Source organism: Thermothielavioides terrestris, chromosome 5, assembly GCF_000226115.1.
Source record: "Thermothielavioides terrestris NRRL 8126 chromosome 5, complete sequence".
Taxonomy (NCBI): Eukaryota; Fungi; Ascomycota; class Sordariomycetes; order Sordariales; family Chaetomiaceae; genus Thermothielavioides; species Thermothielavioides terrestris.
The window spans coordinates 1674005-1699716 of NC_016461.1; the positions used below are offsets into that span (position 1 = coordinate 1674005).

At 57.2% G+C, this 25712-nt stretch overlaps 7 protein-coding genes across 7 annotated transcripts; 3 read left to right on the top strand and 4 right to left on the bottom strand.

The window, feature by feature from the left end:
- The first annotated feature begins 48 nt into the window (after positions 1–48).
- THITE_2121415 (uncharacterized protein) lies at positions 49–940 on the top strand. Its single transcript, XM_003656535.1, has 4 exons — positions 49–233; positions 301–362; positions 423–509; positions 592–940. The coding sequence occupies exons 1-4, from the start codon at positions 198–200 to the stop codon at positions 656–658; spliced, it is 252 nt and encodes an 83-aa protein (XP_003656583.1). The 5' UTR covers positions 49–197; the 3' UTR covers positions 659–940.
- A 2334-nt stretch (positions 941–3274) lies between these two features.
- THITE_2121418 (uncharacterized protein) lies at positions 3275–6977 on the top strand. Its single transcript, XM_003656536.1, has 9 exons — positions 3275–3296; positions 4053–4089; positions 4146–4326; positions 4395–4584; positions 4642–4740; positions 4808–4912; positions 5007–5160; positions 5220–5619; positions 5696–6977. Exons 3-9 carry the CDS (start codon positions 4205–4207, stop codon positions 6774–6776), a joined length of 2151 nt encoding a protein of 716 aa, XP_003656584.1. The 5' UTR covers positions 3275–3296; positions 4053–4089; positions 4146–4204; the 3' UTR covers positions 6777–6977.
- A 949-nt stretch (positions 6978–7926) lies between these two features.
- Positions 7927–9260, bottom strand: THITE_2131731 (uncharacterized protein; the record flags this gene model as incomplete). Its single annotated transcript, XM_003656537.1, has 3 exons — positions 7927–8054; positions 8113–8204; positions 8290–9260. The coding sequence occupies 3 exons, from the start codon at positions 9258–9260 to the stop codon at positions 7927–7929; spliced, it is 1191 nt and encodes a 396-aa protein (XP_003656585.1).
- A 456-nt stretch (positions 9261–9716) lies between these two features.
- On the bottom strand, positions 9717–11078 carry THITE_2121426 (uncharacterized protein). Its single transcript, XM_003656538.1, has 2 exons — positions 10268–11078; positions 9717–10208 (listed from the first exon to the last, which is right to left on the bottom strand). Exons 1-2 carry the CDS (start codon positions 10697–10699, stop codon positions 9897–9899), a joined length of 744 nt encoding a protein of 247 aa, XP_003656586.1. The 5' UTR covers positions 10700–11078; the 3' UTR covers positions 9717–9896.
- Positions 11079–12384: 1306 nt separating this feature from the next.
- Positions 12385–13588, bottom strand: THITE_2121431 (uncharacterized protein). The gene is made up of 2 exons (XM_003656539.1): positions 12649–13588; positions 12385–12562 (listed from the first exon to the last, which is right to left on the bottom strand). The coding sequence occupies exons 1-2, from the start codon at positions 13353–13355 to the stop codon at positions 12559–12561; spliced, it is 711 nt and encodes a 236-aa protein (XP_003656587.1). The 5' UTR covers positions 13356–13588; the 3' UTR covers positions 12385–12558.
- Positions 13589–20339: 6751 nt separating this feature from the next.
- On the top strand, positions 20340–23158 carry THITE_2121434 (uncharacterized protein). Its single transcript, XM_003656540.1, has 2 exons — positions 20340–20702; positions 20894–23158. The coding sequence occupies exons 1-2, from the start codon at positions 20532–20534 to the stop codon at positions 23024–23026; spliced, it is 2304 nt and encodes a 767-aa protein (XP_003656588.1). The 5' UTR covers positions 20340–20531; the 3' UTR covers positions 23027–23158.
- A 791-nt stretch (positions 23159–23949) lies between these two features.
- Positions 23950–25626, bottom strand: THITE_2069898 (uncharacterized protein). The gene is made up of 8 exons (XM_003656541.1): positions 25362–25626; positions 25070–25159; positions 24970–24992; positions 24857–24890; positions 24744–24778; positions 24608–24634; positions 24468–24537; positions 23950–24402 (listed from the first exon to the last, which is right to left on the bottom strand). Exons 2-8 carry the CDS (start codon positions 25134–25136, stop codon positions 24338–24340), a joined length of 321 nt encoding a protein of 106 aa, XP_003656589.1. The 5' UTR covers positions 25137–25159; positions 25362–25626; the 3' UTR covers positions 23950–24337.
- Positions 25627–25712: the final 86 nt, after the last annotated feature.

Sequence of the window (25712 nt, forward strand, 5' to 3'; positions counted from 1 at the left end):
ACAACCGCTGTGGACAAAGATTTGGGGGTACATGATGTTCTTGCACGCCTCAAGGATCCCTCCGATTTCTGCAGTACCTCGACCACCGCACCGGACGACAAGTCGTGGTCGCTCGATACAAGCACAGGGAGTCACGTCATCACTGTTTCGCGAGCGTCGACTGCATTTCGGAAATCCGACAGCCAGCGACCGACAAAATGATTATCCCGATCCGTTGCTTCTCGTGCGGCAAGGTGGGTTCGCTGGCTTGCCATCTTGACCGACCTGGTCCTCTCCATCGTCAACTAACCTTTTGTTCAGGTGACCGGCGACCTGTGGGAGAAATTCGTGAAGCTCATCGAGGAGGAAGGGCTCTCCGATGGGTAGGCGCTTGCGCTCTTCTTCGCAAGGTCCGTTGTCACCGATGCTGACAGCATCCCCAGTGACGCCCTGGACCAGCTTGGCTGCAAGCGGTACTGCTGCCGGCGCATGGTTATGACTCACGTCGACCTCATTGAGAAACTGCTCAAGTATGTTTGCCCTTCTATGTACTGCATGAGATTCGATCAGAGAACGAGATGGACATGCCTGCTGACACGCCCTTCGTTTTAGATATACGCCGGACGGTCGCAACTACAAGAAAATCGAGATGCAAACACGCAATCAGGAAGAGCGCTGATTATCTGGCCTGCTGTTCAGCATGCATATACATCCTGGCGTTAAGAGAGGGTGGGCAGCCATGCATTTTTTTGGGAGGCGCATTTGGTCTGGCTCCCAGGACGGCGTCATGGTTGGCTTTCGAATTCAATCAGGTTGATGAACAGTGTTGGGCCGGGCTATCGGACCCGACTCTTGTTCAAGGAATCAGGCAACCTGGTCGAGAAGCGGCACTGCTGGGGTGGTGGAGGCCGGGACCAACCGCATATAAATCGGTCGGCAAGGATTGTGGCACGATGCATCTGCACGAGGTTTGGCATCTGTCTGCCGTCATGTGAATGGCGTGAATGGCGTGAATGGCTAGGCGCTGTTGGCTATCAACCAACGCCTGCTCGGCAATGACACCCTCTAGGCCGTTAACAGCCAGATGCAGGTTTTAGCTCGCCATCGGTTGGAGAACATTTACAGCGCCAGCGCGGGCTGAGATGGGGATGAGGTCTTATTTGAGGCGGCCCAGGAAGAACGGAATCAACAGAAGAAGGTCATGGTACTAACTCAATATGTGTACTTTGTCCTCCAGGCCTTTTCAGGACAATCCAGCGATACCTTTCAAGCAGTCCCCCCCTTCGCCTACACGGCTTCCAGAAACAATCCGTGCGGCAAGGCCGAAGTTCCCTCTCATGTGGTGCAGTGCATGGCCGGGGTCAGTGCGGATCCAGAACTCTGGGGCAGGTGGCGGTGAGACAGGCGAGACAGAGCGATTAGCCGATGTTTGAATGGTGTATTCCGTACACGAGTAATTTTTGCTGCTCATAAACATTGGTATAATCCGTACATTATGTTGGTTCACCAGAATCTAGCAGCAGAGGGATGTGAACCAACAAGCCTGCACAACTCCGACATCAACAAACCCGAGGAGGCCCTGTGGCAGCGACTTATTTCTACACTAGCTCACACTAGCAAGTGGGTGACGCCTTGTCAAAGAGCAGACGCTGATCGAGGTTCCAGAGACAGCCTTCCAACGACTTTGATGAAGGAGCAGGGACATCCACAGTAATCCGTACATGTGGTGTTTGTTTTTAGTATGGCGCACTAACCCGTAATACTACGGATGCACAGTATGTATGTATCCGTCTACATGGGGTAGTGAAAGTAGTCCAACGGGTACACCGCCCAAACCTGTTGCTTCCTGATCCCATTGCCTCAGTGTTAGCGCCTGGCGCCTGACGTTTGTACATAAATGAACGGATATGTGTCAACCGACGCTGGCCCATCATCAACCAGAGCAGACGTCAAGGCTTTTCGAGACCGGCGGTGTTTGGATGAGCGTCCCTATCCTACCGGACTCGCTCAACACTCAGCCCGCCGGCGCCGAAAATGGCAACCATCGGATCCAGATCGCTGGGATAGTTACCCGTCCGCGACGGGCCGTGAAATGATGCCAACTGACTACCACCACGGCCAACAAGTTCCCTTCCCCCCAAGCCCACTTACATCTTTGCTAAAAAGGGGGAGGGTGGAGGGGGAGGGGGAGGCAAAAAGGGAGCTCGCGTGTGCCCAGTTTGCAGATGCGTTTCGGCTTGTCCGGGCGAGATACACTGGCAGCAACTCCGCTCCAGCGAAACTGGAAGGAAGGCAGACCGAGGCATCATCTTGTCTTTGAGAAGCATCGGACTGACCGAAAAAAAAAGAACGAGGCACTGTACGTCCAGCGAGTCTGTCTCGGGGTTTCAAAAAATTCGAAATCTATCTGCTTATCTGCTTTTCACGCTCTTCGTGTTCTATGCTTTGGAGGTCCGGAATCGCATTTTCCTCAATCAAGCGTATCTAACCAGATCATTGAAATTCCAGAAGCTCACGGAAGACAGCAAGTCGTTTTGAGCAATGCCGCCATTGCGGACTGTCTCAAGCGGGCGGGCGGGACCGTTAGCGGAACTCGTTAGTTAGCGGAACTCACCACGCCGGCCGTGTGCAACCTCAAAGATGGTCGGAGACGCGGGTCTGCAGCGTGCTTCACACGGGATGCCATTGGGCGGATCTGGCAACGGCATGGGAAACAGGAACGCCCAGCCAAGGGAGTGCCCAGCAGGTTGGGACAGAAGGATGAGAATCGCGGAAGCCTATTGGCCAGCTATCTGCCCCTCCATCCTGGGAAGCTTCCGACCAGGGGGGGCTGGTCAAACCGAGGCCGCTGACTTGCAACTGCTTAAGCGCCGAGGTCGTCGCCCATGCAGTTCATCGGCAGAAGGCTGGCTTTCTCACCCGCTTCCTACTGGCCAAAAGCCAGAAGCGCGCAGCCGTCTCGGTATGGAGGTGTGGGATTTTTTTTTTCCCTGAGTCCTCACTCACACTCCATCCCAGTTGTCGGCTGTTGGACGCACCCACACACCTACACAGGCGAGGAAATAGAGACGAAACGGGTGCTTGATCAGTGCTAGGTGCGGATAGCTGCCTACGCAACGCGTGGCTGTCCGGAACCGCCTGGACACAGTCAAGCGTGCAACATCGCTGCCGATGCATAGTACAGCGACGTTGATCACTCCCTCGACTTAAGAAGTAACGGGTGTGACAAGTGCGGAGCGAGCGTTCTGCTACCGCGCCGTGCAGTTGCTGCTGCGGACTCCGTTGGTGGTGTCGTCTAATATCCCCCGTCAGGCAAGGCGCCCGAGACCCTTGTCGGGGTTCCCGCAAACCACCTGCGCGCCGGTGCCACCTCCCGTGTCCAGTTGGGCATGCGTCGCCCTTAAGCGCAGCGGCGCTCCCTCATCGACCACTGACGCGCAACGTCGAATTCCCTCCCACCAGAACCACGAGCGCCGACTCCACCGCTCCCCCGCGCCGACAAATCCAGGTCGCCGCCATCCGCACCTGTTGGCTGCAGCCGCATCGCGCCAGCAAGTCCCGTCCTGACAGCTGTGCTGTTTTGGCGCTGCCTTGTTCCCCGCAGGCGGAGACGGCCCAGCTTGGCTCGCGCAGTCAGTTTACAGGCGTCCATCCGACATCTGGCATTTGGCATAACGCTACGGCATCTGCCTCTGCCTCCTACGCAGTAGTCCTTTTCGGGCTGCTGCGAAGCCGCACGCTCGCGATCCACCGTGCTGCAGGGAGAAACGCTCTCGGCCGGCTCCCGTTTGCGTGCCCGATCGGTGCTCGAGGACTTTAGATTGCGGCTTTGCCCGAGGACCCCTCGACTGTGCTCCCCGCCGCCTGCTCTCCTAATTCTATCATCACCTCCCATCATCCCCATCGCCACCCCCACGGCCCGGCCAACCAACCACACTAGAAGAGACATTAGTCCAGACACTCGAGGAACGCTTCATATATCCATTCACCCAGCAACTCAGCCGGCTGGCTCGCGCGGGTTGGTAACCCTTTCGCCCGTTCGTCCCTCAACGCCGCGATTCTGTGCCTGCTGCCGCCAGCTCAACCGAGTTTGCCGTTCCCGTCCGTTCCGTGAGTGGGTCATCTACCTCGGCGAGCACACACACTTCTGACCGTCGCTTCGCCAGCGGCTTGACATCCTCCCGGCTTCGGTCTCAGGCTGCCCTTCTAGCCAGGAACGGCCGCAATGGCTCTTGAGGCTCCCTTGAGATCGTCAACGGGAAGTCTCACCTCAGGATACTCGCCGCACACAGACATGTCACTCTCGACGGGGCCAGAGTCACCTGCCCTGCCTCTCCAGTACATGGCGTATGAATCCCGCCGAACCCCAAATCCGAACTGGCAACTCCTGACCGTGGTTTTGTCGTCTTCTCCAGCTCCTCCTCGGCCGACTCCCAGTCCCTTCGTCCCAATTCTTACACGAGACCAAGCTCGGCGCATCTCATGAGCCCGAGCAGCGATATCGTCGGCCCTTCTCCCGTGACGTCAAACGGGACCGAAACCACCGAGATCGAGGACGAGGCAGCTGAGAATGCCGAGGAAGAAAACGGCAATGCGCGCCAATCAGTACGTCCATTGCCCGTCAGAGCTATGCGCATCCTTGGTCGGCTGACTAGCTCGCAGCTTACGATGCTGAGGACGAACATCCCAGACCATATCCGAAGGCCTCTGAGCGATGAGGTTGTCTCGGTGATACATGCCCCCCCGAGCTTTCAGAACTGGGTATGGGCGATGACACAGATATCCCCTGATGACGGATGCCTTGTTAATCCGAACACTGTTCCAGAAGTCCGGTGATGCTGCCTCGAAATCCACCGTGTCCAATTCAGCGAGCGGCGCCAGCGCGGAAGCCACCGACGCGAGTAGTCCTCCACCTAGCGAGCCGTCCACCATAGTAAGCCAGCAAACCCCGCTCCCCTTCTCCCCCAGCACACAGCCAGACCGAATCCACCAAGTCGGCCTCAACTCACACCCTTTGTTCAAACAAGACATCCCCGGGCCAGGTGCAGCCCACAGTCGACACCAAGGTGAAGCCGGTGAGCTTCGGTGTCGATGCCCCAACACCGCAGGCTCAGAAACTAGAAGACGTCATTGCGAATGATACAGCGAAATTGCGATCGAGCACGGGCGGCAGTCTAGAATGTATGTCCAGGAAGATCTGGTCTCTTGGACATCCCCTCCAGCTGACCAATGCCGTACAGTAATCCCGGAGAGGCACGAAGGAGACGGTGAAGACGACTTCGATGATGCCGATCCGTTTGCCAACCCAGCACGAGGCCAAGACAGCGAAGTCAAAGCACTCAAAGCGGCCCTTGAAGAGTGCTGGACGCTGTGTAACACGCTCGCCAACCTCAGCTCGATCCATCGAGAACGCGTATTCAACAGCTCAGGAACTCCAGACGCCCATGAGAGAGCTTGGAAGAGCTGTTGGAAGCTCTGCAAGCGGCTTTATCAGAGCCGAGACGACATTTCCGAGTCGTACGGTGTCCGGACGAATCTCGACCTGTGCCGTGACTTCTGCCAAGCGCTGTTCGATGTACGCCAAAGGAAGGACGAGACCGCCGATTCCATCTTGAGAGTTAGCTTTGAGCTCAACAACCAGTAAGCCTTATACAACCACCCACGCTCCACCTGTCTTGTCCGCGCGCCCGCGGCTTCTTCTGACACGATGCTACAGTCTCTACAGTGCTCAGGACAGCCGATCACTCCCCGAGGCCTTCAGAGAACGGACCTTGGATTTCTACATCACACTATGCCACCGACTGATGAAGCAGCGCAGCGACCTTGCTGAAGAAACCGACTCGCTCTTACGGGCCTGTTGGTCGCTAGCCGAGATGCTCTTCAGTTTGCGGCAGAACCGCAGAGACGGCAAAGCTCCCGACGAGGAGCTGCTCGGGTCAGCCGTTCAGGCGTGTTGGGAGCTCTGCGACATCTTCCGCGAGGGCTGGACGCAGATCCGGCCAGATCGTGGCACTCCAAGGCCGAATCAGATCAACTTCTTCGCCGCCGGTCCGCCGTACGGCCTGCAAGGGATGGGCAGCCATCAGTCCGATTCGGCCCGCTCCAACGCCGGCAGCCGTGCGTCACTCCACTCGAAGCGCGAGAGCCTCCGCAGCTTGGGTGATATTGACCGACCGCGTCCGCATCCCGTCGTGCCCGAGACACCCGTCACCGAGTTCGAGGACACCCCCGTTTCTCCCGACGCGAGCCCGCAGATGCCCAACATTCTAGTGCTCGGTCCCTCGACAGACTCGCGCAGCGACCGTGGCGGCCGCTGGTCCAGCAATGCCTCGAACCTCTCGGGCTATACCCAGAGCAGTCAGCATACTTCCAGCACTGCCACCACTACCACCGCCGTCGAGGATATTAATGTCACCCGCGTTAAGGCCCTCATCGTGAAGGCCGCCATGAATGTCGGTTTCAATCGAGATGCTGCTGCAGCTAATGGCACCGGCGCCGCGGCCTCGCTGCAGTCGTTCGTGAAGAGTCTACCTACGGGGTCGTTCGGCTCCTTGCCCAGCCACGCAACGCTGCTGCAAGGCTACAAAAATCTGGTTCTCAACGACACGTCGTTCCGGCCCACATCCAGTCTCCCCCCACGCGGAAAACGGTTCACGGCCGCCGAGATTGCCAAGAGCGTTGGTTGGATGACACTGCGGTCCGGCCAGTACGGCTTCTTGAGAGACCTTTTCAAGCTGGTCTTCGGTGTCCAGCCCGAGGAAGCCGAGACGAGGAAGAATATTTCAATCACCATCTAACGTGGCAAAGCATACCCTTATACCCTCTTGGGGCAGCAGAAGTTCGCGACTCAGCCGGTTCCACCCTCTCAAATCGGCGTGTGGTCGAGCCGAGAACAAGCCCCCTTCCCTGACCCAACAAGCCGGGAATCTACGTTTTCCCGTCTCGCTGGGTCGTCTGTATCACCTCAGCCGCCAACGGATCGTCTCTGTGCCTCGCCCTTCTGCTTGTCCGAAGGCTTCGGCGGTTTGTCTATCCACGCAATAACATCGATCACCCTTACTATTATCATCAGAACCGGGCGGCCTCTCGACGAGCGGCGGCATTGGTGGCCGGCTGTCCGGCCTCGCCCATTCTGATCCTCCCAATCGATCTCCGGTTCGAAACGCCCCAATCTTCGATTTTCCGTCACACATCAGTGCATGTCCCCTATTCAGCAAGGGGATGATCTCTCCAGAACGACACCTACCTCCTACACTCTCCGAATGTTGGAGCCATTCGATTTTGTTTATATTGAATTTTGTCTAGATACCCACCCTGCTTTTTCTGTCCACGAGACTTACTATCACTCTCTCTCTCTCTCATTTATTTACCCCAAGGACAGGGGAAACGGGGGTTTCTTAGCATACCGGGAGCGGCGAGCGCCTTCATGGGAAAAGCGCTTCCACGGGGGTGGAGAAGCAGAATTGAACTCCCTGAATCCGGACTTTGCTTGTCTGGCCTGTCGTTTTTGCCAACGTCAAAGTAAAACGTGGATCGGTGTATGGGACATATTTTTGGGTAGAAGGGAAGGGAGGTGCCATGTGCATTCTGAAGCCAATGCAAGATAAGCCAAAGCAACGGAACAGGGGGTCAATCAAGCAGACAGGCAGGCGGGCCAAATGAAGATGTTGCTCGTTACTTTTTCGGTGGCACACGTCCCATTCCATGGCCCACGCAATCCCAGCCAGTCAATGCTCGTTTGGGTTCTAGAGACAATGTGTACTCCTTGCTCCACATCTCATCCGCTGCTCGGAACACTTGTGCTGAGGAGTGTCTTAATCCCTCTTGAATCGATGCACAGTCTATTGGCCGTCATGCACGGCATGCTAATGCTGCTGTTACTGCTACTGCTACCGCTGCTCATCGTTTCCCTCTCGCTCGGTGAAAGTCCCCGTCTCCCCCGCTGTACTAATTGTTGCCATTGTCACGCAGACAGTTGACGCTTGATGATATCGACGAGCCCCGCGCAAGGACCAACAACTCCTTCGACTCCCAACACGGCTGAATCTGCGTGTCGCACGCATCCTGCGCTGAACCTTTCCCCGGTGGTTAGCAGTGGAAGAACAAGGGAGCCGAAGGGGAGAGGGATCGCACCTTCAAGCCTTAGCGCTCGTGTTCCCATGGTCTTCCTCCGCGCCTTTGTCTGCCTCGCATTGTTGTCCCCGGCTGTCGCCATCTGATGCGTCCTGGGCACTTTCAGGGTGTGGGCTGTCGCCATTTGATCCGTCCCAAGCACTTTCAGGGTGTGGGCTGTCGTCTCGATGCCCTGACCATCCCCGGGCGTCACCCGCACCCGTCGGCAGTCGGAGGAGGCCAGGGTGTCGGACCCAAGGGTGTCGCAAGGCCTCCCATGGGGGCACGCTTGGCGCGGATGAGTTGGGCCTGCGCGAGAAGGGGAGCCCCGCGCGTGATTGCTCGCCTTGAGGCTGTGAACGTTTTGCGAGCGACCCGGGTGCGCGGGTCAGAGCGGCTACCTGGGACTCGGCCAAGAGTCTGGCGTTAATCGGGTATGTCGTGTCATAGGCGAGGCCCAAGATATCGTCTATGGCATCGTTCAACGCTTCCTCCCGCGTGCTGATGTTGGCCTCGAGAACATCCGAGTAGCTGGCGAAGTATACGCCGCCGTCCTTGTCATGTCGATGGCGAGCTCCCACGAGGCAGGTGCCATGTCTGTCCAAATACCAGACGCCATGCTCGTCGTCTTCGCCGACCTCTTGCGGGGTCCCGCTGAGTATCACTGCCAGCGCTGAGGCTCTGCGATCAAGGGGTTCATCCATGAACTCCGAGTCACTGTCAAAAGCCAGGGACGCTTCTGTCGGTGACTGGTCAGGCGATTCAGTACCTTGGTCAGGCGACGGTCCCGGCCCAAGGATGGCCTTTTCAAGCTGGAAGGGTGGACTGTCCGGCTTCTCTTCGAAGGCCGACTGGACAGGCGATTCAGTACCTTGGTCAGGCGTCGCTCCTGGCCTAATGGCGACCACTTCAAGCGCTTGCGCCTGCGTGCCACCTCCAAGAGCAGGGGACGTTTCTGTCGGTGACTGGATAGGCGATTCAGTACCTTGGTCAGGCGATGCTCCCGACCCAATGGTGACTGCTTCAAGCGGTTGCGCCTGGTAGGGTGGGCTGTCCGGCTTCTCTTCTTCAAGCCGTTGCGCCTGGACGGATGGACTGTCCGGCCTCTCTTCGGAGGCCGGCCGTACGTCGCTGGCGCGACGCTGCGTCGTTTGGGAATTGCCGTCCATCTCAATAGGTGCTGCCCGCTTGTTTCTGCTATAAATGCCTGAGTTGCGCTCGAAGCTTGCTAATCCCGTTGTCTGCAGCAATGGAGTAGGCGTGAGGTGGACGGGGAGGACAACAATCCGTCCAACTGATGCTGGTCTGGTTGAGCCGACGAGCAGAGACTTGAGCAGCCGGAGGAAGTGTGCGGGCGACGAGAGGAGATTGTCAGGTCTCATGCCCGTAAATCAGCGGCAACGCTTTTGGGCAAGCACGGTGGGTGCCCACCCGACCTGCGGATAGGTAGCTTCTGCTGCCGGCAGCCACGGTTGTGTGCCTCAGAAGCGTGCTTGCCCAAGACTATTTTTTCGGTTACGCCTTCCACTCCTAGGTATCCCGTCGTGAGGGTGCCATAACTGAGGGGCCGGGGAAGGGGGGACACGAGCTTCGACGGGGCCGTAGGCGTCGAGATTCCTGCGTCGGGAAAACCAAAACAAACATCCGTGTTCCCCCGTATGCTTCGCTCTCTACCCAGTATTCAATGCCTCTGGCCTGGGTCTAGTCCTAGTCTAAGTCCCTCTATGTGCAAGTCTATGCAATGTGCGGAGCTGATCATTATGATCATTATCCTGATCCGACGCGGATGTCATCTGAAGAATGGCTCAAGCGTGTGACGGTTGTGAACGCCGGAATATACCCCACCAGAACCCGACGGCTTCAGACTCGCCATCACCATGCTCGTCGCCCCAGTCGTCCTGACCTTCCACGACGTTCTCCTCCAAGCAGATTAGTGGGCTACGTCGCCTTGCCAGTTCATCTTTCAAGGTCCCGAGCAGACGCTCGGTGGTACTATCTCTCTGCGGCACCATGACAAGAAGACGTGCATGTTCACTGAGAGCAAGCTGCTCATCGATAGCGCTCGTCAGAAGCGCAGGATGGTCGTCATCGTACAGTGGGTCAGCCACAATAATGAGCTAATCTTCGGTGTTAGCAAGCGCTCCAGATGCTTTGTGCCAGAGGTCCCTCGTCCAACCTGATAGCGGTGAAGTGTTTGGAACCTGGGGTCAGTCTCGTCCTCATTGCCACCCCAAGTCAATTGGGCGACCTCCACTCTGCCGCCTCGCCTTTCTACGACTTCCTGATTGATGTTCGCATTGTGCGTTAAGTTGGGGACGATGCCGGGCAGATCAGTGAGGACAACGCTTGTTCTCCAGATACAGGCGGCTGCCAGTCCGAGAAGCCCCGTGCCAGATCCCAATTCGAGAACTTCTTCGGGCGTCGACATCACACCGGGCAGGAACAGGTGCGCAAGGGGTCCAGCGGCGAAGTCATGGAGGAGTTGCGCGAGAGCATACGACGAGCCCCACGTCTTGTGGCCGAGGGAGTCTCCAGTCAAAGGCGGCTCTCGTATTTCCAGGCTGAAAGCGCCATAGTCCTGACTCTCAAAGTCCCAGATCCGAGTCATCTCTCCCATCGCTGCTGCCAGCGTCAGTCCCTTCGCTCTTTCGAGGTGCCCACACAACCGCGGCTTTGCCCTGCAGCGCAGACATACCTGTCCGGCCACACCGCTCCGACATGCGCTTGCTCGCCTCGTCCCATATGACTTCTTGCTCGTCACTGCCGAGCCATTCCAGGCTGCTCTTGATGATACCGGACAAAAACTGGATGATCTCTTGACGGTCATAAGCTACAGCGGCCTGCTCCTCTGCGGGACTTCCCGCGCGTGAAACGAGCGGGCTCCAGACTCGAGGCTTGACACGAAGCTTTTGGAGAGACGCAAGAAGCACGCTGTAGGCAGGCTTCTGCCAAAGCAGGGGAAGCTGATCCTCGAGTGGAGGGAGCAGATCAGGGTCCCTCATGTCGGCAGGGTCGGGGATGAGGGATGAATAGCGACAACGAAGGAAGGCCTCCTTGAGGACCCAAAAAAAACCAAGGAAGCACGACAGCAAAGATGGCAGACGAAAATGCCAGACGAAAATGCAATGATGAAGAATGTAGGAAATTATGCATAAGAAAAGGGGAAAGAAAAAGACCGACCAGGCGGATCGAAGCCTGCGTATCCTACACACCAAAATGCCTCTCTCGCTGACGGGCCTGTCGGGTCTGGCCGTTTTCCACGTGTGGAATCCCGGCGACGGGATGCCGTCGCAGACACCAGTAGTTAGTTCCATTATCAGCTGTCTAGCCTCCTCCTTCCATCCTGTCCCCCGGTAACTTAGCCTCCACGACGACGGGAGGTGCAAACTGGCGGCGGTGACCCACCCAGGTCTCGTCCTTTTCTCACTTTTTTTTTTCGTCGTTGACACGATGCGGCGGCGGTCGGGAGCTGGGCGGAAGTGGAGTAGGGGTCGTTGTTTCTGTTCCCGAACCCTGACCGAATCAGCGAAGCAGCGGCCAGTGCCCCACAGAGATTTAACTAACGTTGCCTGTAGCCAATCAAAAGGGCGGGAACCCCACCGCACCAGGGCCCAGAGCCGCAATTTTTCTGACGGCCAAACAAAACCATCTGCAGCCGCAACGCTTCTTTCGCTTCCTCTTTCTTTCCTTCCTTTCCTCGTGAAGCCTCGTCCTCTTCAACGCTGCGTTTCTATGCTACAAACGGAGAGCCTGCGCAAGCAGTGCTTTCAACACCTTCTATTGGCATATGAGAAATTCGGAGAATCGGCTTCACTCTCTGGCTCGTCCGTCTGCGCCCTCGGGCGTTCCGACGGGTTGCGGGCTCTGCCGGTGACGGCTTGGCGCGATATCGCGTCTGTAATTGGCATCAGAAAAGCAGGGCCTGGGGCTGCCTCGTGCCTCGGCGTGTGGCAGCTCCCACGGTTCCTCTGGGAGAGCCGTTACGAAGCTTGTGGCCAGACACTTGAGTGCAATACGCAGCGTGCGGTCCTGCCTCCTCTGGGGGTGGGCATCACACAATTCGATTCCGATTATTCTGTTGAGGACGGGGCTTCACCAAATTTTTTTTCGCTCAGGTAAGAAGTGGCTTCTGCCTCCTCCCGGAGTGAAGGATACTACTAACGAGCTGTTGCTTCGGTTCTCCTTTCCCCATCCACTCCCGGCCAGATCAATGCTGCCCCGCGAGTCCGACAGCGCCACTTCCACTACCACTCCTGCGCACCCTGGTTATCGCCTGAATCCTCGCGGCACCGATCTGACGGGTTATCGAAAGAGCGATTCATCTCGTCCTGCTCATCTCTTCTGCCACTGTCGTTGACTGCACCGAGTTCACCACCGTTAGACACCCCGTCATCGCTCCTTCTTGCCGTGCCTCTGGACTTTTTTGCGACACTATGTTCTTGCTCGGTCCTGTCTTCCCCGTCTACATCATAGGTCAGCAATGCCTTCAACTAGGGCCCGCAGGATGCTCATCCGGTCGGATTGGACTTACAAATCCACGGGTGCTTGCTTGGTTCCAGCAGACACCTCATCTCCCCCAGCTCGATCACCAGTTGCTTGCAAGCCAAACGCTCGCTCGCTGCTCTTTCCGCGAGATTGATGACCCACTCGGAGTTCAGAAGCGCTTTCTTAGCTGTGCGGACCTGCCTTTCGAGCTTAAATTTGTCATCCCACACCTCCCTGAGAGCCTTGGCATTCTTAACGGCTTCTTTGACGGCTTCCCTGCAACTTGCTATCCGCGACGCCGCGGCTCTAAACTTCTCCCTCTCGCCCCTGTCGCGACAGATGTTCCTGATCTTGTTCCTCCAGACCGTGTCAAGCGTGTAGTCCTCGGCCCAGTCTTGGAGCGATTCAATCTCGCGCTCGAAGCACTGCACAAACGCCCGGAACACTCTCAGGGAGGCGCCCGCCTCGTGGTCAAGGTTGCGCAGCGCAATGTCGATGCCAGGATTCTGGTTCCTAGGGCTGGCCAAGAGCTTTTCGGATTCGCGGTACTTGTCCCCAGTGTCGCGGTCACTTCCGCGGGAGGTGTGTTTCTTTGGCGAGCTGGTCCAGCGGGGCATCCTCTCCGGAGCTTGGTCCTCGGACAAGCTGAGGTTGCAGAGAGAATAGTCCCGCTCGTGCCCGTAGGGATCTCTCAAGTCGGGTTGTATGCCAGCGGAGCGCTCAGGCGAATACGAGGTGTAACCAGTGTGGAAGGGAAGACCGTAACCACGCAGGTCCATGTCGGCGTCTTTTGGGTTTGGAAGCTGGCAGGACAGGCGTGGAGCTGATGTATGTCCTGTGGGATGATATATGCGCTGGAAATGCGCTGGAGGGCGGAACTGAGCTGAGTTTGCTTGACTCATCGTGCCCGATCACAAGCAGTTTGACTCTGAGTTGCCATTTCTGCTTCTTCCCCCCTTCATCATCGTGGCCTCTGTCGTAGTGATCTGTGGGAAGCAAACGCCCGCCCGCTTGCTGCTTCGTTGTGTTTCCGCTCTGCTGCGTATCTGAGGTGTCTCAAGTGATAGACGGCGGGGTTTGGTTCGCTCAGTTCGTCCCTCGAGACTCCGTTGTTGTTGATATCAAGCGTGATGGGAAGCCAAGCGGATTGCAAGGCAGCATAGCAACGGTGTTTGTTTACAAGAATTCTTTTGCACAGAGAGGAGGTCATCGGCTTGTATGTGGATGGCAGCTTGTGGTTTGCTTGGTCTTCTCTCCCTCTTCTCCATCCTATCACTGTGACTGTCCGGTGATGGCATCAATGAGCTTCCGAGAGCGGACTTGAGGTTGGATCTGAGTGGTTTCCCGTCTTCCTTCTCCGTACTTCGTACTGGTTCTTTCTTCTCGGTCCGTCCTCCGTACTGTTCATGCTTCCATTTTCCTTCGTCCTCTACATTCTGCTGCACTTGGCTGTTTCCCTGATTTGCCTGCTCTCCTTCCTCCATCTCCCCTCATCAAATGACTCACTGATTTAACCCAACCCGGACGACGCTACGAAACATGCCATTGTGGCTTGCCTTGGATGAGGTGGAATGTGAGCTGTTTAGGATCACAGGCCCACCAGTCTCCTATATATGGTCTGAAAGGGGCAGTACGGTGTAAGGGACTAGAATCTCTGCTCGGCTGTGTTGGCCTTTCTCCGGTCGTCCACCTCGGTGACTGGCTGAGCTAGCTTTGTGGTGTCTTCACGAACGGGGCAAGCAAGGGGCTGACAACTGCAGGCTTAGTCCAGAAGATCTTGATGACTTGCTTGATTATAAAGACCTTCTCGTCGCTGAACCACACCCATCAGTTCATGTTGACGATACATGAGATGGGGCGCCAGGTGATGTCTCTCCTTTCTTCCCTCCACGTCCAGGTCACATGCGACAGCATTTGTGTTACTGGACAGCTTGGGGTGAAACCAGCCGAAGTTGTGATAGACGAAAACAGCTTGGGCCAACAACCACCTTCATTTCTTATCCACCCACTTTCATTCCACCGTTTGTAGTGTACAATGACCCAACCTAGTGTACTGTCAAGGTCCAGGCCGGTGGAGGCAGCCATTCCGCAAGCCTTCCGCCCCGTCTCATCGTGAGGCGTCCGGGGAAAACGAGCGTCAGCCGGCCGCCTTGCGCCCCCAAGTAACAAGAAGGGATCTCAGTCAGGCACCTACCTGCACGGCTGACTGTTTTGTGACCCGGCCCTGCTGTTTCACCGCCACACCATGACGAGGTGGCCCGCCAAGCCCGATTTGAATTTGTTCAGGCTTGCGGCACGCCCGCTCTCATGCTGTGTGTGCTCTGCCCGGCCAGTCCGCTTTCGCCCAACACAGTCAGACATGACACGCCAAGGAGGGCGATGGCCGAAAGGAGGCAGGATGGGAAGGCTGTTGTGTCACTATGCTACCCTGCTGCGTAGGTACCTACTTACTGAACGAGTACAGTACGGAGCAGTGTAATCCGGATTGTGGATGGGTAGATACTTAGCGAAGCATCTGCATGTGTCTTGTGTGCCTCCATGCATCCGTACCTCCGTGTCTCTCTCTCGCAAATGCATGCCGCCACTCGGAGCGGCGCGCTTGTCATGTGCTTCCGCTAGTTAAAGGACGCTACGCTACCTAGTTATTGTGGAGTGGGATGCACATGCACTCAGGTTGGCTTCGGTCAGAGCCAGGCCGGCTGGTCCCCGAGGACGGCCAACCGGCTATGATTTTATTCACCACGTCCCTGAAACGATCTGTCTGCGCGAACGCCTGTTTGTCATGCCAAAAAAACACGCCCCACCCACACCATGTTGAATGCTCAGACAAGCCGCTCCCCTCGCAGATCCCGCTCTCCGGCTCGGGTTGGCTCGATCCCGGCCGTCAGAGAAATTGGCCCTTTGGTCCTTCGTTTCAAAAACTGGCCGGTGATTATTTGCAGGCAGAGAGGGTTGAACCGTGGGGTTTCGCCAGGTGGACACGGGCCGGCGAAAGACGGTCTGGGCTCGTGCATCCGAGGATCGCTGTCTTTCTCATTTTGGCGTGGCGCTAGGCCTGGTAGGGAAAGAAAGTGGCCTGCGCATGGTTGCAGGTTGCACGGCCCCACTTCATAAACGGGTAGTTCCTCAGGTACATTGAGGGGCCGCCGTTCGAATCCGGGGGAGAATATATTGCACCTCCCGAGGGGAGAGGGCGGAAACTCAAGCCGACAGTAGCCAGGCAATTTGGATTTGTATTGGGTTGCAGTGTAATTGTGTTTTCAGGCGAGAGAAGAGGTGGGGTGAAGCGCTGTGGTGGTGGGCGACGTGGTTGTGTGATGAGGGCCGGGAACAAAATGAACAAGCGGGCGCAACACGTGCGGATGGAAACATCGGCAGAGGACATCCGATGAATCTACTAGTATAGTACGCAGTAGTGTCATCTGCATCTTCATCGTCTGTCACAGTCGTGTATTTGCGCAAGCGACCCTTCATGGCCCGCAAGGGCGGCCCTCAATTGGTTATAATGTGAGTTGCTCGGGATTCGGTGAACGTTAGCAGATCCACGCCAGCAACTTGGCGCTCCTGGTTAGGTAAGGGAGGAATGAGCGCCTCAATCGCTCGAGGCACTTGGTCGGGCCTAGCTGCTCCGGCTCAGATGGCTAAATTTATTGCGGCTGCTGTCGATGTACGAAGGTACTCTGCTCAACTTCTCAGAATCTCATGGCAGGCATGCTATCTGCAAGGTGTCCCTCGCCTGCCAAGAGATCGTTCGAAAAGAAGCGCTGGTGACGTCGCTCGGGAGAGAACTCGGTATCGTGTACCGCAGTAGGCTGCTTACAGGGATGCTGCTGACAGGACGTGGCTGAGGTGCTTGTTTCGTGAATCCTTTCATTCACCTCGATGCAATCGACGGCAATGAACGGGTAGAGGATCTTCCTTTCCTCAGCTCACCAGGTGCGAAAGCACAGTCTGGGAAAAATGAATTGGCCAACACTGTCCGGACTGCCCTCGACAGCAACGTTGTTTGCCTCCCTCACCGTGCGCGGGGTTGCGCATGCAACCGCTCCCATGCAACGTCAACGCAGCTGCGCAGCTGCGTGGCAAGATAGGTAGGTAAGGTACTCGGTTCCCGCCCAGTACGGAATACCGAGGGAGGTACGGAATACTCCGTGAATTCTCCGTCTGTAACTGCACCTCTCGCCAGGGGGGTAGAATATGGGCAGACACGAAGTGCCCCGGAGACTGCCCCGGGACGAGAATGAAAGAGGAAGCGGGACACAGGGCCGATGCCAGATTGGCGGCTGCCGGTTCCCGTTTTCTCATCAGTTTTCAGCGAACTTGAGGGTCCATGTGTCGCGAACAGGAACGGGGCAAAAGAACCTGGAACTGAATTGAGCGGAAGAAAGGCGCCAATAGTGGAGCAGCTGAGCCGGCGAGTTCAGCTCCGGGTCTGCGACTGCGGCGGCTGTGGGGGGAACTAAGGTACCGTACCTCAGGTAAGCTTCCCTGGTACCCGAGGGACAGTACCTGAAGGTGTAGTGTTACCCGGCAGCAGGTGAAAACTGAACTTTTCGTCGCTGGACAGCGCACTGCTGTGTCATTGTCCTGCCGGCTCCGAGAGATGGTGTCTTGCTCACCCAAGCAAAGCCAGCAGGACCGCCATTCCACGGCCCATTGGCCCACTGTGCGACCCAGCCTGCTTTTGACATGGCGAAGAGAGACTTTTGAGCCAAGAAGGGGGGCATGCGGGCGGATCCACCGCTCAAGACCGCGCCGTGCCCGCCAGGCACCAATCAGTACTATTGGATGTGAACCCGGTTGCACACTTGCCCATGTACACAGTAGTCGGGCCTTTGAGCAAGCAGTCAGCGATGTCCGCGTCGAAGGAAACTTTCCATGAGTAAGCCAACCAATGACAGTGTAAGTACATACAGTATTCCGTACATTGGGACCTGCCGCCGTCGCCATACTAGGATACGGATTCCAGTTTAAGCTCTGCGCGGGCACGCCCGCTCCTCACATGCCACACGCATGCCGTGTCACTGCCGTTCCCAATCCCCTCTCACGTTGGCATGGCATGCGCTGTCCTTCGGTGCGACGTGACGACACTGCTGCTGTTTGCGGTTCTGTGCCGCTCAACAGCATGGTAATCAGTTTCGGCCAGGCCCGTATGCCTGCCCTGCCTTGAGTCAGGCCGGTCTAGTGGACGACCAAGCGACTTGCTTGACGGAGTGGGGGCCATGGGCCACAGAACACCGGCTTGTTGTGTCCAAGACATTTGTGTTTCGGTCGCGAGATTTGGACCGCCGCTGGATGGAGAGACAAAGAGTCCCGTTTCATCGCCTTGCCAATCCCGTTTGGCATACACCGTATGGTCGGTGCCCGAAGCTGGCGCCCCCGTGGCTGAGGTACTTGAGGCAGGAGAAGGAGGCTGTTTGGGATCGAGGCGGTATCCCCGGCTCTGCTTACTCCCCCCACCGCCGCGGGGGCCTCGACGGTTCGCCGGCTCCTTCGGCACAGCCGCATCTCGGTTGGTGGCTGCTGTGCGTGCAACCTCCCTAACTGCGATCTCGACACTCGTATGGTAGGTCGCAAGGAAGGTCCTAAGGGTGAACTTCGTCGCAGTTATGGAAAATGGAATCAGGCGCGGCCTGGAGATCCCCGAGAAGGCGGCTGACCCGGGGCTGTGGAACTCAGGAAAGAGCCCCGTTAGTTAGTGAAAACGCAAAAAGTTAACATATCGATGCATAAATGCTAGGCACTGCTTGGGGAAGCGTTCACTTCGTTGCTTGGGACGTGGGCGCTGGCGGAACTCTTCTAATCTTCCACATCTGTGGCTTGGGCACGGGCTTTATCCTCCTCGTCGTTCGGAGTCTGTGTTAGCCGTGGGATATCGCAGCGGCGATGCTTGCGCTTTCGTTGCCTTAACCAACCCGCCTTATCTCAGGTACCTAGGTAGGTAAAGAGTTGTGGACGGATTACGGACTGCATGTAGTGTATAAGGAAAATATCAGACGGTGCGTATTCCGCACCGTGAACAACGTTATGATGCAGTTATCCGCCCGCCGAAATCATTCGTCATTTCCATCAACTACCATCGAGTCATGGATAGTTACGGAGGCTTGCCTGTGATTTTATTTGGAACGAGGATTGGATGAGAGACGGAAGACCAAGCGGATGGAGCCAAGAGCTCCCCCTCCCTGCGCTATGTTCCATAACATCAACCTGGAAGACCTGGAAGTTACCTAACAAATCCGCTAACCCAAGAAGTGGAGTGCCACGCTGCGATCAGGTCCACCAGGTGCCAACGGCTCAGACAGAGAGAAGGAGAGGAGGGGAAAGACGACATCAAAATGATACAATGGTCTTTCTCCTCGGGGCTGAGCTCAGGGTTCCTTAGAACGAGGGGACAATGCTGCCATCCGCTTCCTTATGAGCTAGGAGGTACCTGAGTTTTACTTGGTGAGACCAATGACCAATCGCCCCAGCGACCCAAGCATGACCAATGACTTCCCGGCCGAAACCCAACGAGGCGAACCCAGAGCTCCACAATGCGGGAAGCGAAGGTCATAATATCCACCGGAGCGTTGAGCTGAGCAGCGACCAGCTTGCACCTTCCAAATCAACGTCTCCAGAGATCCCTGGAATGATGACGTGAAGTTTCGGCGAGCATACACAGCACACGCCAAGTGTACGGAAGATGTTGGGCGCCCTGCAGCCATTTTGGGTTGCTGGCGTTGCTGGCGTTGCTGGCGTTGCCGGGGATCACGGTCCGCATCGGATAGTTACACTACGCCATGCACAATGTGCTGCTCACCCGCAATCCCTGCTCCCTGCCGGGCGAGAGGCCGCTTCCATCCCAAGGCAGTGTACACTACCTCACTCCCTGGGTCGTGCGTACCTGGAGGTACTGTCGATGGACCCACATGCGCCCGAGCCTTCTGGGCGAGTATTCATCGGACACACACCACCAACAAAGGCCGGTGGGGCGGCCAGGCCTCGTGGGTGACAGCAAGGTACAGTACACTTCGACAGTACCGCAGTAACTGCATCTGGAAGTAGTGTACACAGATTTGGCCCATGCCAACCTGGAAAGGACCACGCCCGTGGGGACTGGTTGTGCAACCCACCCGCTTCGCCCTGTCCCATCCGTTGCTTGTTCACCCTCGGTGCCTCTTTTGGCCTCTGCGTCCTTCCCTCGTGCTTTCTCCTCGTTTCGATCCTTCCCAAGCACGGTTTGTGCTTTCTCAGGGCTGTCTCTCGTTACTCTCATTGCCCTCCATCACCAATTCTGTACATACAGCTTCCTTCCCCGAAGCCCTCGTCAGCGCCGCCCTGCCCTTGCCGTCACCACTTTAGTAGCAGTACCTGACTCCCCCCCCCCGGTGCGCAACTAAAGGAATTCGCCCAGCTGCACCTGCGTACTGCGAACCCCCACCTGCTCGCTCGACCCTCCGTTCTCTGCATTCCCGCTCTGCCGAACACACCCTGCCGAACTCGTCACAGGAAAGAGAGATTTAGTGAAGAGGAGCTCTACTGCACATGGTGTCTCGTGGCTGCCGTCGCTGTTCCGCCTCCCTCGGAGCTAGGAAGCTGCTGCCAACCGCTATACGACGGCTTGCGTGTGCAAGTTTGGCCAAACATCAAGCGCCGTGACTCTGTGATATCTTGGGAAACCGCTACTACTTGGCTCTTTACGTGCACCGGCCTTCTGCCCTCCCCTCCGTGTACTCTACCAACTCTGTTCCGACGCGCATTCTGCTATCCAGCGCCGATTGCCCGCTTCGCAGACGACCCTCACCGACGCAGACGCACTCCCTACAACTGAACCTTACCTCTCGAATCCACAAAAGTTGCGGCCCGGAGACAGAAAGAGTGCAGAAGCAGAGGGAGCAACCGTGCGCGGACCCCGAGGGACGCCCCGGGAGGAGAGCGGGAAGCAGTTGCAGGTCCATGGTTGAAAAGGCGTCAAGATGGTGCTCGACATTCCCGAGGGCGGTGTCGTGCTTGAGAACTCGGCCAAAACAATGGCCGAGCTTCCAGCGCAGGCATTCGCCCTCACGCTCAGCGGGAGTGTCATTGAGGATATGATTGCCTGCGTTCAGAGTGGAGGGGAGATCCAATTGTCTCTGGGAAGCAGCCCCGTAAGTGTCGAAGCCCCTGCTCCCCTTCCTTTATTGTCCGCCATTGTCTTCAATTCGGCGGCAGTGCACAACAGCACTCGAACAACCGTCGCCAAGGACCCGAGAATATACTCTCCTTTACGCCTCCTTGGTTTTTTGCCTCCGCCTGTCTTCTGTTCTGCACAGCAATATCCTGACCATTGTTGCTACAGAAATTCCTGTTCGACGACCATGAGATACGGATATCCAAGACGCCTGATCCATCCGGCTACGATCTCTTTTGGGCCAGCTCCGAAACCCCGTCGACCGTCAGCAAACTCCCAAACCCAACGATGTCCATCTTCCGAGTTCCCAAGCTCAAAGCAAAGCCCAAAGCTCCGAAGGCGCCCGGCCCGGGGGCAAAGGGCAGTGAATCTGCGGCTAAGAGAGTCCTTGCTCGCTCGGCCGCATCTCCTAGGGATTCCGACTCGCAAGCGAAAATGGACCCCGCCACAGCGCAGCTCGAGCGCTCACTTGATATACTGGCAGCGAATAAGCGGGAGAACTCGTATGGACCTCGGCATGTGTTTGCTGACCAGGCCGATACTAATGCTGATTCTAGTACAACGGTTGTCACCGGTTTGCCAAGTTCCAGGACTGGGAAAGTGAAACCGCCCGGAAAGAGACTACTAGAACCCCAAGCAGGTGCCTCGCCTCGATCATTAACCCCCAGCCCAGCCTTAAGTGCGAGTGGCTCCCCGTCGTTCCCGGGATCCGGCCCCACGGCGCAGGAGCGACTGAAGCAGCAGCGCTTCCCGATACTCCACGAACTGGCAGTCCAGGAGCTATCCCGTGAGGAGCTCTTGGCGAAGTGGCACGAGGGCACCGAGGAAGAGTTCAACGCCGTGCTCGACAAAGTGGCGGACCTCGACAAGGACACCCAAAAGTGGGCTCTGAAGAAGATGTTCTGGAAGGAGTTAGACGTCTTTGAGTACAATTATGCCAGCAAGGAGGACCGTCAGAGGGCCATCAACAACGCCATCAAGCAGTACGACCGCAGTCGGCTGGGCACGTCGGACCCGCTGTGGCAAAAACTCCTCCCCAAAGCGGACCGCGGCAAGGGCATCTGTCTAAGCCGGCTGCAAGCGGCCATCGCCAAGGGTCCGCCGCCGCCGGCACCGAAGCAGAGGGCCGGCACTGCGGACGCCAGCGGCGCGGAGTCGGATTCGGGAAGCTTGGCCAAAGGGGGCGAGTCTATGTCCAGGTCCAGTTCGCAGGCGTCCACGGGGAAGAAGAAGCTGTCAGCATCAGAAGCCCAAGCCAAGCGGATGCTGTCTACGTCGAAGAAGCCGGTGGCGGCGGTAGCTGCAAAGCCGGTCGCAAAGGCCATGCCCGCCAAGGCCGCCACGAAAGGGGCGGGCGCAAAAGGCGGGCGAGTCCTGTCCAAGGAATTCGTTACGGACTCGAGTTCCTCTGACGATGAGGTGCCCCTCTCAACGTCGCTGGGGAAGTCGAAAGCCGGCGTTGTTCCATCCTCCAAACCCGCGGCGCGCGCGGCTGAGAAGCCAAAGCCAGCGGAAAAGACAAAGGAGGCGCCCGCTGCAAAGCCAAAAGCCGCTGCCGTTGCGAAAGCTCCCCCGCGGGAAGACAAGAAAGAGAAGGAAAAGGACAAGGACAATGAAAAGGAACAGGAGAAGGAGAAGGAGAAGGAAAGGGAGAGAGATACGATCCGCGCCCAGGTCATTGCGAAGCCGATCAAGCCCCCAATAAAGCGGTCGCGAGATCCCGACGACGACGACAGTTCTAGTTCCGGTACTCCGCTCAGCAAACGTGCGAAACCTGTCGTCAAGCCGCCGGCGGCACGGTCTTCATCCGGTAAGGCACGGACGGCTTCCGATGCCAGCCATAACGGTCGAGGAACCGGCTCAGGGGTGGGAGCGCCCAAACCGAAGAGCGTGTCTCCGGTCAAGTCATCCCCTCTTGCCTCGTCTCCGCCCACCAATGCGTCGGACATGGAGCAGGACCGCCTCCCCCCCGCAAAGGTTCGCGACCGCGAACAGGAACGGGAGACTACGGTGAGGAGCGTTAGCAGCAACACGGACAGCGGCACAAGCGCCAGCATCGCAAGGAAGCGGCCGCCGACCGAGTCGCTACCCGGGAACAAGGCGAAGCGGTCCCGGCCGTCACAGGAGACCATCGAGATGGCGGCCCGGTTCAAGCAGTTCTACGCGCGGTACGAGCAGCTCCACCACGACATCTCGAAGCATGACAACCCGGACCCCAGCAAGGTGATGGACCTGCTCGACATGCACGAACGGCTGAGCCGGATGAAGACGGAGATCTACGCCGCAGTCGAGGCCTGCTGAAACAGAGATTGGGGGGTTGGCAGAGCTGCAGCTGGTCGCGTTTAAGTGTTTCTCTCCCGCCGTCTCGGCTGCAACTTTGTCTTTGGAATGCTCGTCCTCGATTGAACGACTGATATGGGAGCTACAGCTCGGAGGTCTCCAGAAGGGCGGTCCTCGAACTGAGGTACTCTGGGCTGCATTTCCGGAAGAGTACCATGAGATGGGCATGAGATGGGATATTGGCAGCAGCGGGCACAGTTACGCAGGCCACCGAGCCAGGTTTCATGGTTGGTTGCATCGTCGTCATTTTTTGGGGATACGGGTCAGGGTACGGTCAGGCACGTTCATCAGGGAAAGACCAGCCTCACGGGTATTGGCGTTCTTGGAAAGCGGTTTGGCGCTTGGGGATTTTCTATGAGCTGATTGCGGCACCTTCAGTGCATGATACCAGAGCTGGCGGGAGCAACAGGCGGATTCATGTTGATCGACCGCCTCCCCGAGCCCACATGAGATAGGATAGCTACCTTAGCAAGGGAGCTAACCGGGATGCTGGAACGCAAAAGCGGAAAAAAAATCTACGAGATTTTCGACGCGTCCTCCGCGCGGTGTCTTCATTCCTGTCGGAGAAGGTTTCAACTGACTGCCTGATTAACCGTCGACTCCGACTGCGAGAAAAAGGCGGCCACGTGCCGTGACGACGCAGTGTCTCAGCCGCAGAAATGCGCTCCCGTATGCCTGCGGCAGAGACGGGACGCCGCACCGGGCCGGCCGCTCATGCATCTTGTAGGATTGTAATATCCGGCGTGTTGTGCCTCCCGTCTTGTTGCGCCTCTTCAGAGCGTCGCTGGAGCAAGGGGTTAATATAATAGGCGGAATGATACGGGCCTCGAAATGACGGCCGCGCGCCTGAGGCCTTCACGAATCGCTGATTGAGGAGGTAAAGGTTGGGAGCACGTTGTTTGCCACACGTCCTCGTCGGCCCCGTCATCAACATATTACAGCGCATAGAAAGCTCGTTGTGGGATATGATTGTTGTGTCTGTCGTTGACAAGCAATCTTCCCATCCATCCCGTCACGCTCAGGAGTTCATTCTCTTCTCCCGCCTCCTCCCTCGTCTTCTCCTTCCTCCTCCATGCTTTGTTTCCCTTAGCTCGTGGTTATTTCGGTTGTCACTGCCTTTGTCTGGCCGGCCCGGGTCGCCCGCAATGGGGACAATCCTCCGTCCGTTTCCGTATGTGCACTCGCTCGCTGAACTGACGAGTTGACAAAGCCATGGATAAAGCGAACGGCTTCGCTTCACAGCCGGGAGAGAAAACGGAGGAGGCCTCGTCCCTACTGGGTCTTGAATAGCAGGATGGCGCAGTGGCCGAGGTAAAAGTAGATAAAGTGCTTCGTTTCTGTTTGCGCCGCAGCGGCGGTTAGTTCGCTAGATCGGTGAAAGAAAGGAGCATCGTTCCCGCACCGTGAGTTACGAAGCTGCCGAAGTTGCGGCCCACAATGCAGTGCCAGGTAGGGCCCTTCCTCTCATCGAACTAGATGTGGGGGGTTTCTGCGTTAGTTGAAAGTTACGCCGAACGCCCGCCGCTCCCGGAGCAGCCGTACCGTTCTCTTGATGTGCTGGGCAATATCCTGTCAATGAAGAGCTAGTCAGCCATGCCACGCTCGTCCGGAAACTGGGACAGAAAGATGGGATCTCGGCGGTTCCGGGAAGGTCAAATGTGGTAAAGGTGGTATTGACCTTCTCGATGGTGAACCTTGCCATCGCATCCTGGGCTGGAGGACATAACAGGTCAGTGGCAGATCTCCTTGGCTCAGCCTGAAGGCACCAGCCGTCCTGTGGTTCCTACGCACCCACTTCGATCGCCTCTTGTTGCATGTCCTCGGTCTGGGAGGGGAGGGTTGGTGTGTTAGCGCTGCGCAGGGCGCCGAAAACGGCCGCGTTGGGCTCGATGGTACCGTCATACCATGTCGGCGCTCTTGATCTGGGCTGTTTGGGAGACGGCGCATGCAGCTATTAGTAGCGCGATCTGAAACGAGGCCACAAAGGCAGAATGGCAAACACACCTTCGAGCTTCTCCCCCCTGGGAACAGGGGAGGTACTCCCAGCTGGCTTCGCCTCGTCGACCGGCATCGTGGGCTGTCGAGATGGATAGACTTTTTCGCAGTTAGCATCGAGCTCTGCCAACCCCAGACACAGGACGGCAGGCCATCCACGATGTTTGCACACAGTAAGGTGAGGGGACATTGAGGGGAGTGCCCAACAGGAGCCAAGCATGCGGCGGTGCAGCCCTTTCTTCGGTAGGCGCTCACTCCTTGCTTCGCCAGTTCCGCATTTGGGATTGGGGGTCCAACATACAGGCAAACAATGTCTAAGTAAAGCTAACTGCCCGAGCGCGATGCTGCAAGCTCGTGCATGCAGGTGCGGAGATGTCCGTCGTCGGTGTTGTTGATGCTCAACACCCAGAAGAGAGAAACACAGCAGGAGAGGGTATGATGTTAAGTTGCAAGGACCTCCCGAGCAGTGTTTGTTTGGATGACCAGCGATTTCAGTTGAGGTCGACGCGGCTCAGCTCAGCGAACCACAAAGTGCCAACCTTTGGCGCCCTAGCTTTGCTTTTTCCTCTTGGGGTTGGTTGGGGTCGCGCGGGGAAGTCGTGCATGGGCAGGCATGTGCGTCGGTTATGGCTAAAGAGGTCCCGCCAAGACT

Coding starts and splice junctions, on each gene's coding strand:
- THITE_2121415 (XM_003656535.1), top strand. CDS start 198: ATGATTATCCCGATCCGTTGCTTCTCGTGCGGCAAG. Junction 234..300: donor GTTGCTTCTCGTGCGGCAAG/GTGGGTTCGCTG, acceptor CCTTTTGTTCAG/GTGACCGGCGACCTGTGGGA. Junction 363..422: donor GAGGAAGGGCTCTCCGATGG/GTAGGCGCTTGC, acceptor CAGCATCCCCAG/TGACGCCCTGGACCAGCTTG.
- THITE_2121418 (XM_003656536.1), top strand. CDS start 4,205: ATGGCTCTTGAGGCTCCCTTGAGATCGTCAACGGGAAGTCTCACCTCA. Junction 4,913..5,006: donor CTAGCGAGCCGTCCACCATA/GTAAGCCAGCAA, acceptor TGTTCAAACAAG/ACATCCCCGGGCCAGGTGCA. Junction 5,161..5,219: donor CACGGGCGGCAGTCTAGAAT/GTATGTCCAGGA, acceptor AATGCCGTACAG/TAATCCCGGAGAGGCACGAA.
- THITE_2121426 (XM_003656538.1), bottom strand. CDS start 10,699: ATGACTCGGATCTGGGACTTTGAGAGTCAGGACTATGGCGCTTTCAGC. Junction 10,209..10,267: donor AAACACTTCACCGCTATCAG/GTTGGACGAGGG, acceptor ACCGAAGATTAG/CTCATTATTGTGGCTGACCC.
- THITE_2121431 (XM_003656539.1), bottom strand. CDS start 13,355: ATGGACCTGCGTGGTTACGGTCTTCCCTTCCACACTGGTTACACCTCG.
- THITE_2121434 (XM_003656540.1), top strand. CDS start 20,532: ATGGTGCTCGACATTCCCGAGGGCGGTGTCGTGCTTGAGAACTCGGCC. Junction 20,703..20,893: donor TGTCTCTGGGAAGCAGCCCC/GTAAGTGTCGAA, acceptor TTGTTGCTACAG/AAATTCCTGTTCGACGACCA.
- THITE_2069898 (XM_003656541.1), bottom strand. CDS start 25,136: ATGCCGGTCGACGAGGCGAAGCCAGCTGGGAGTACCTCCCCTGTTCCC. Junction 24,635..24,743: donor CAAGGTTCACCATCGAGAAG/GTCAATACCACC, acceptor CTTCATTGACAG/GATATTGCCCAGCACATCAA. Junction 24,538..24,607: donor CCCAGCACATCAAGAGAACG/GTACGGCTGCTC, acceptor CCCCACATCTAG/TTCGATGAGAGGAAGGGCCC.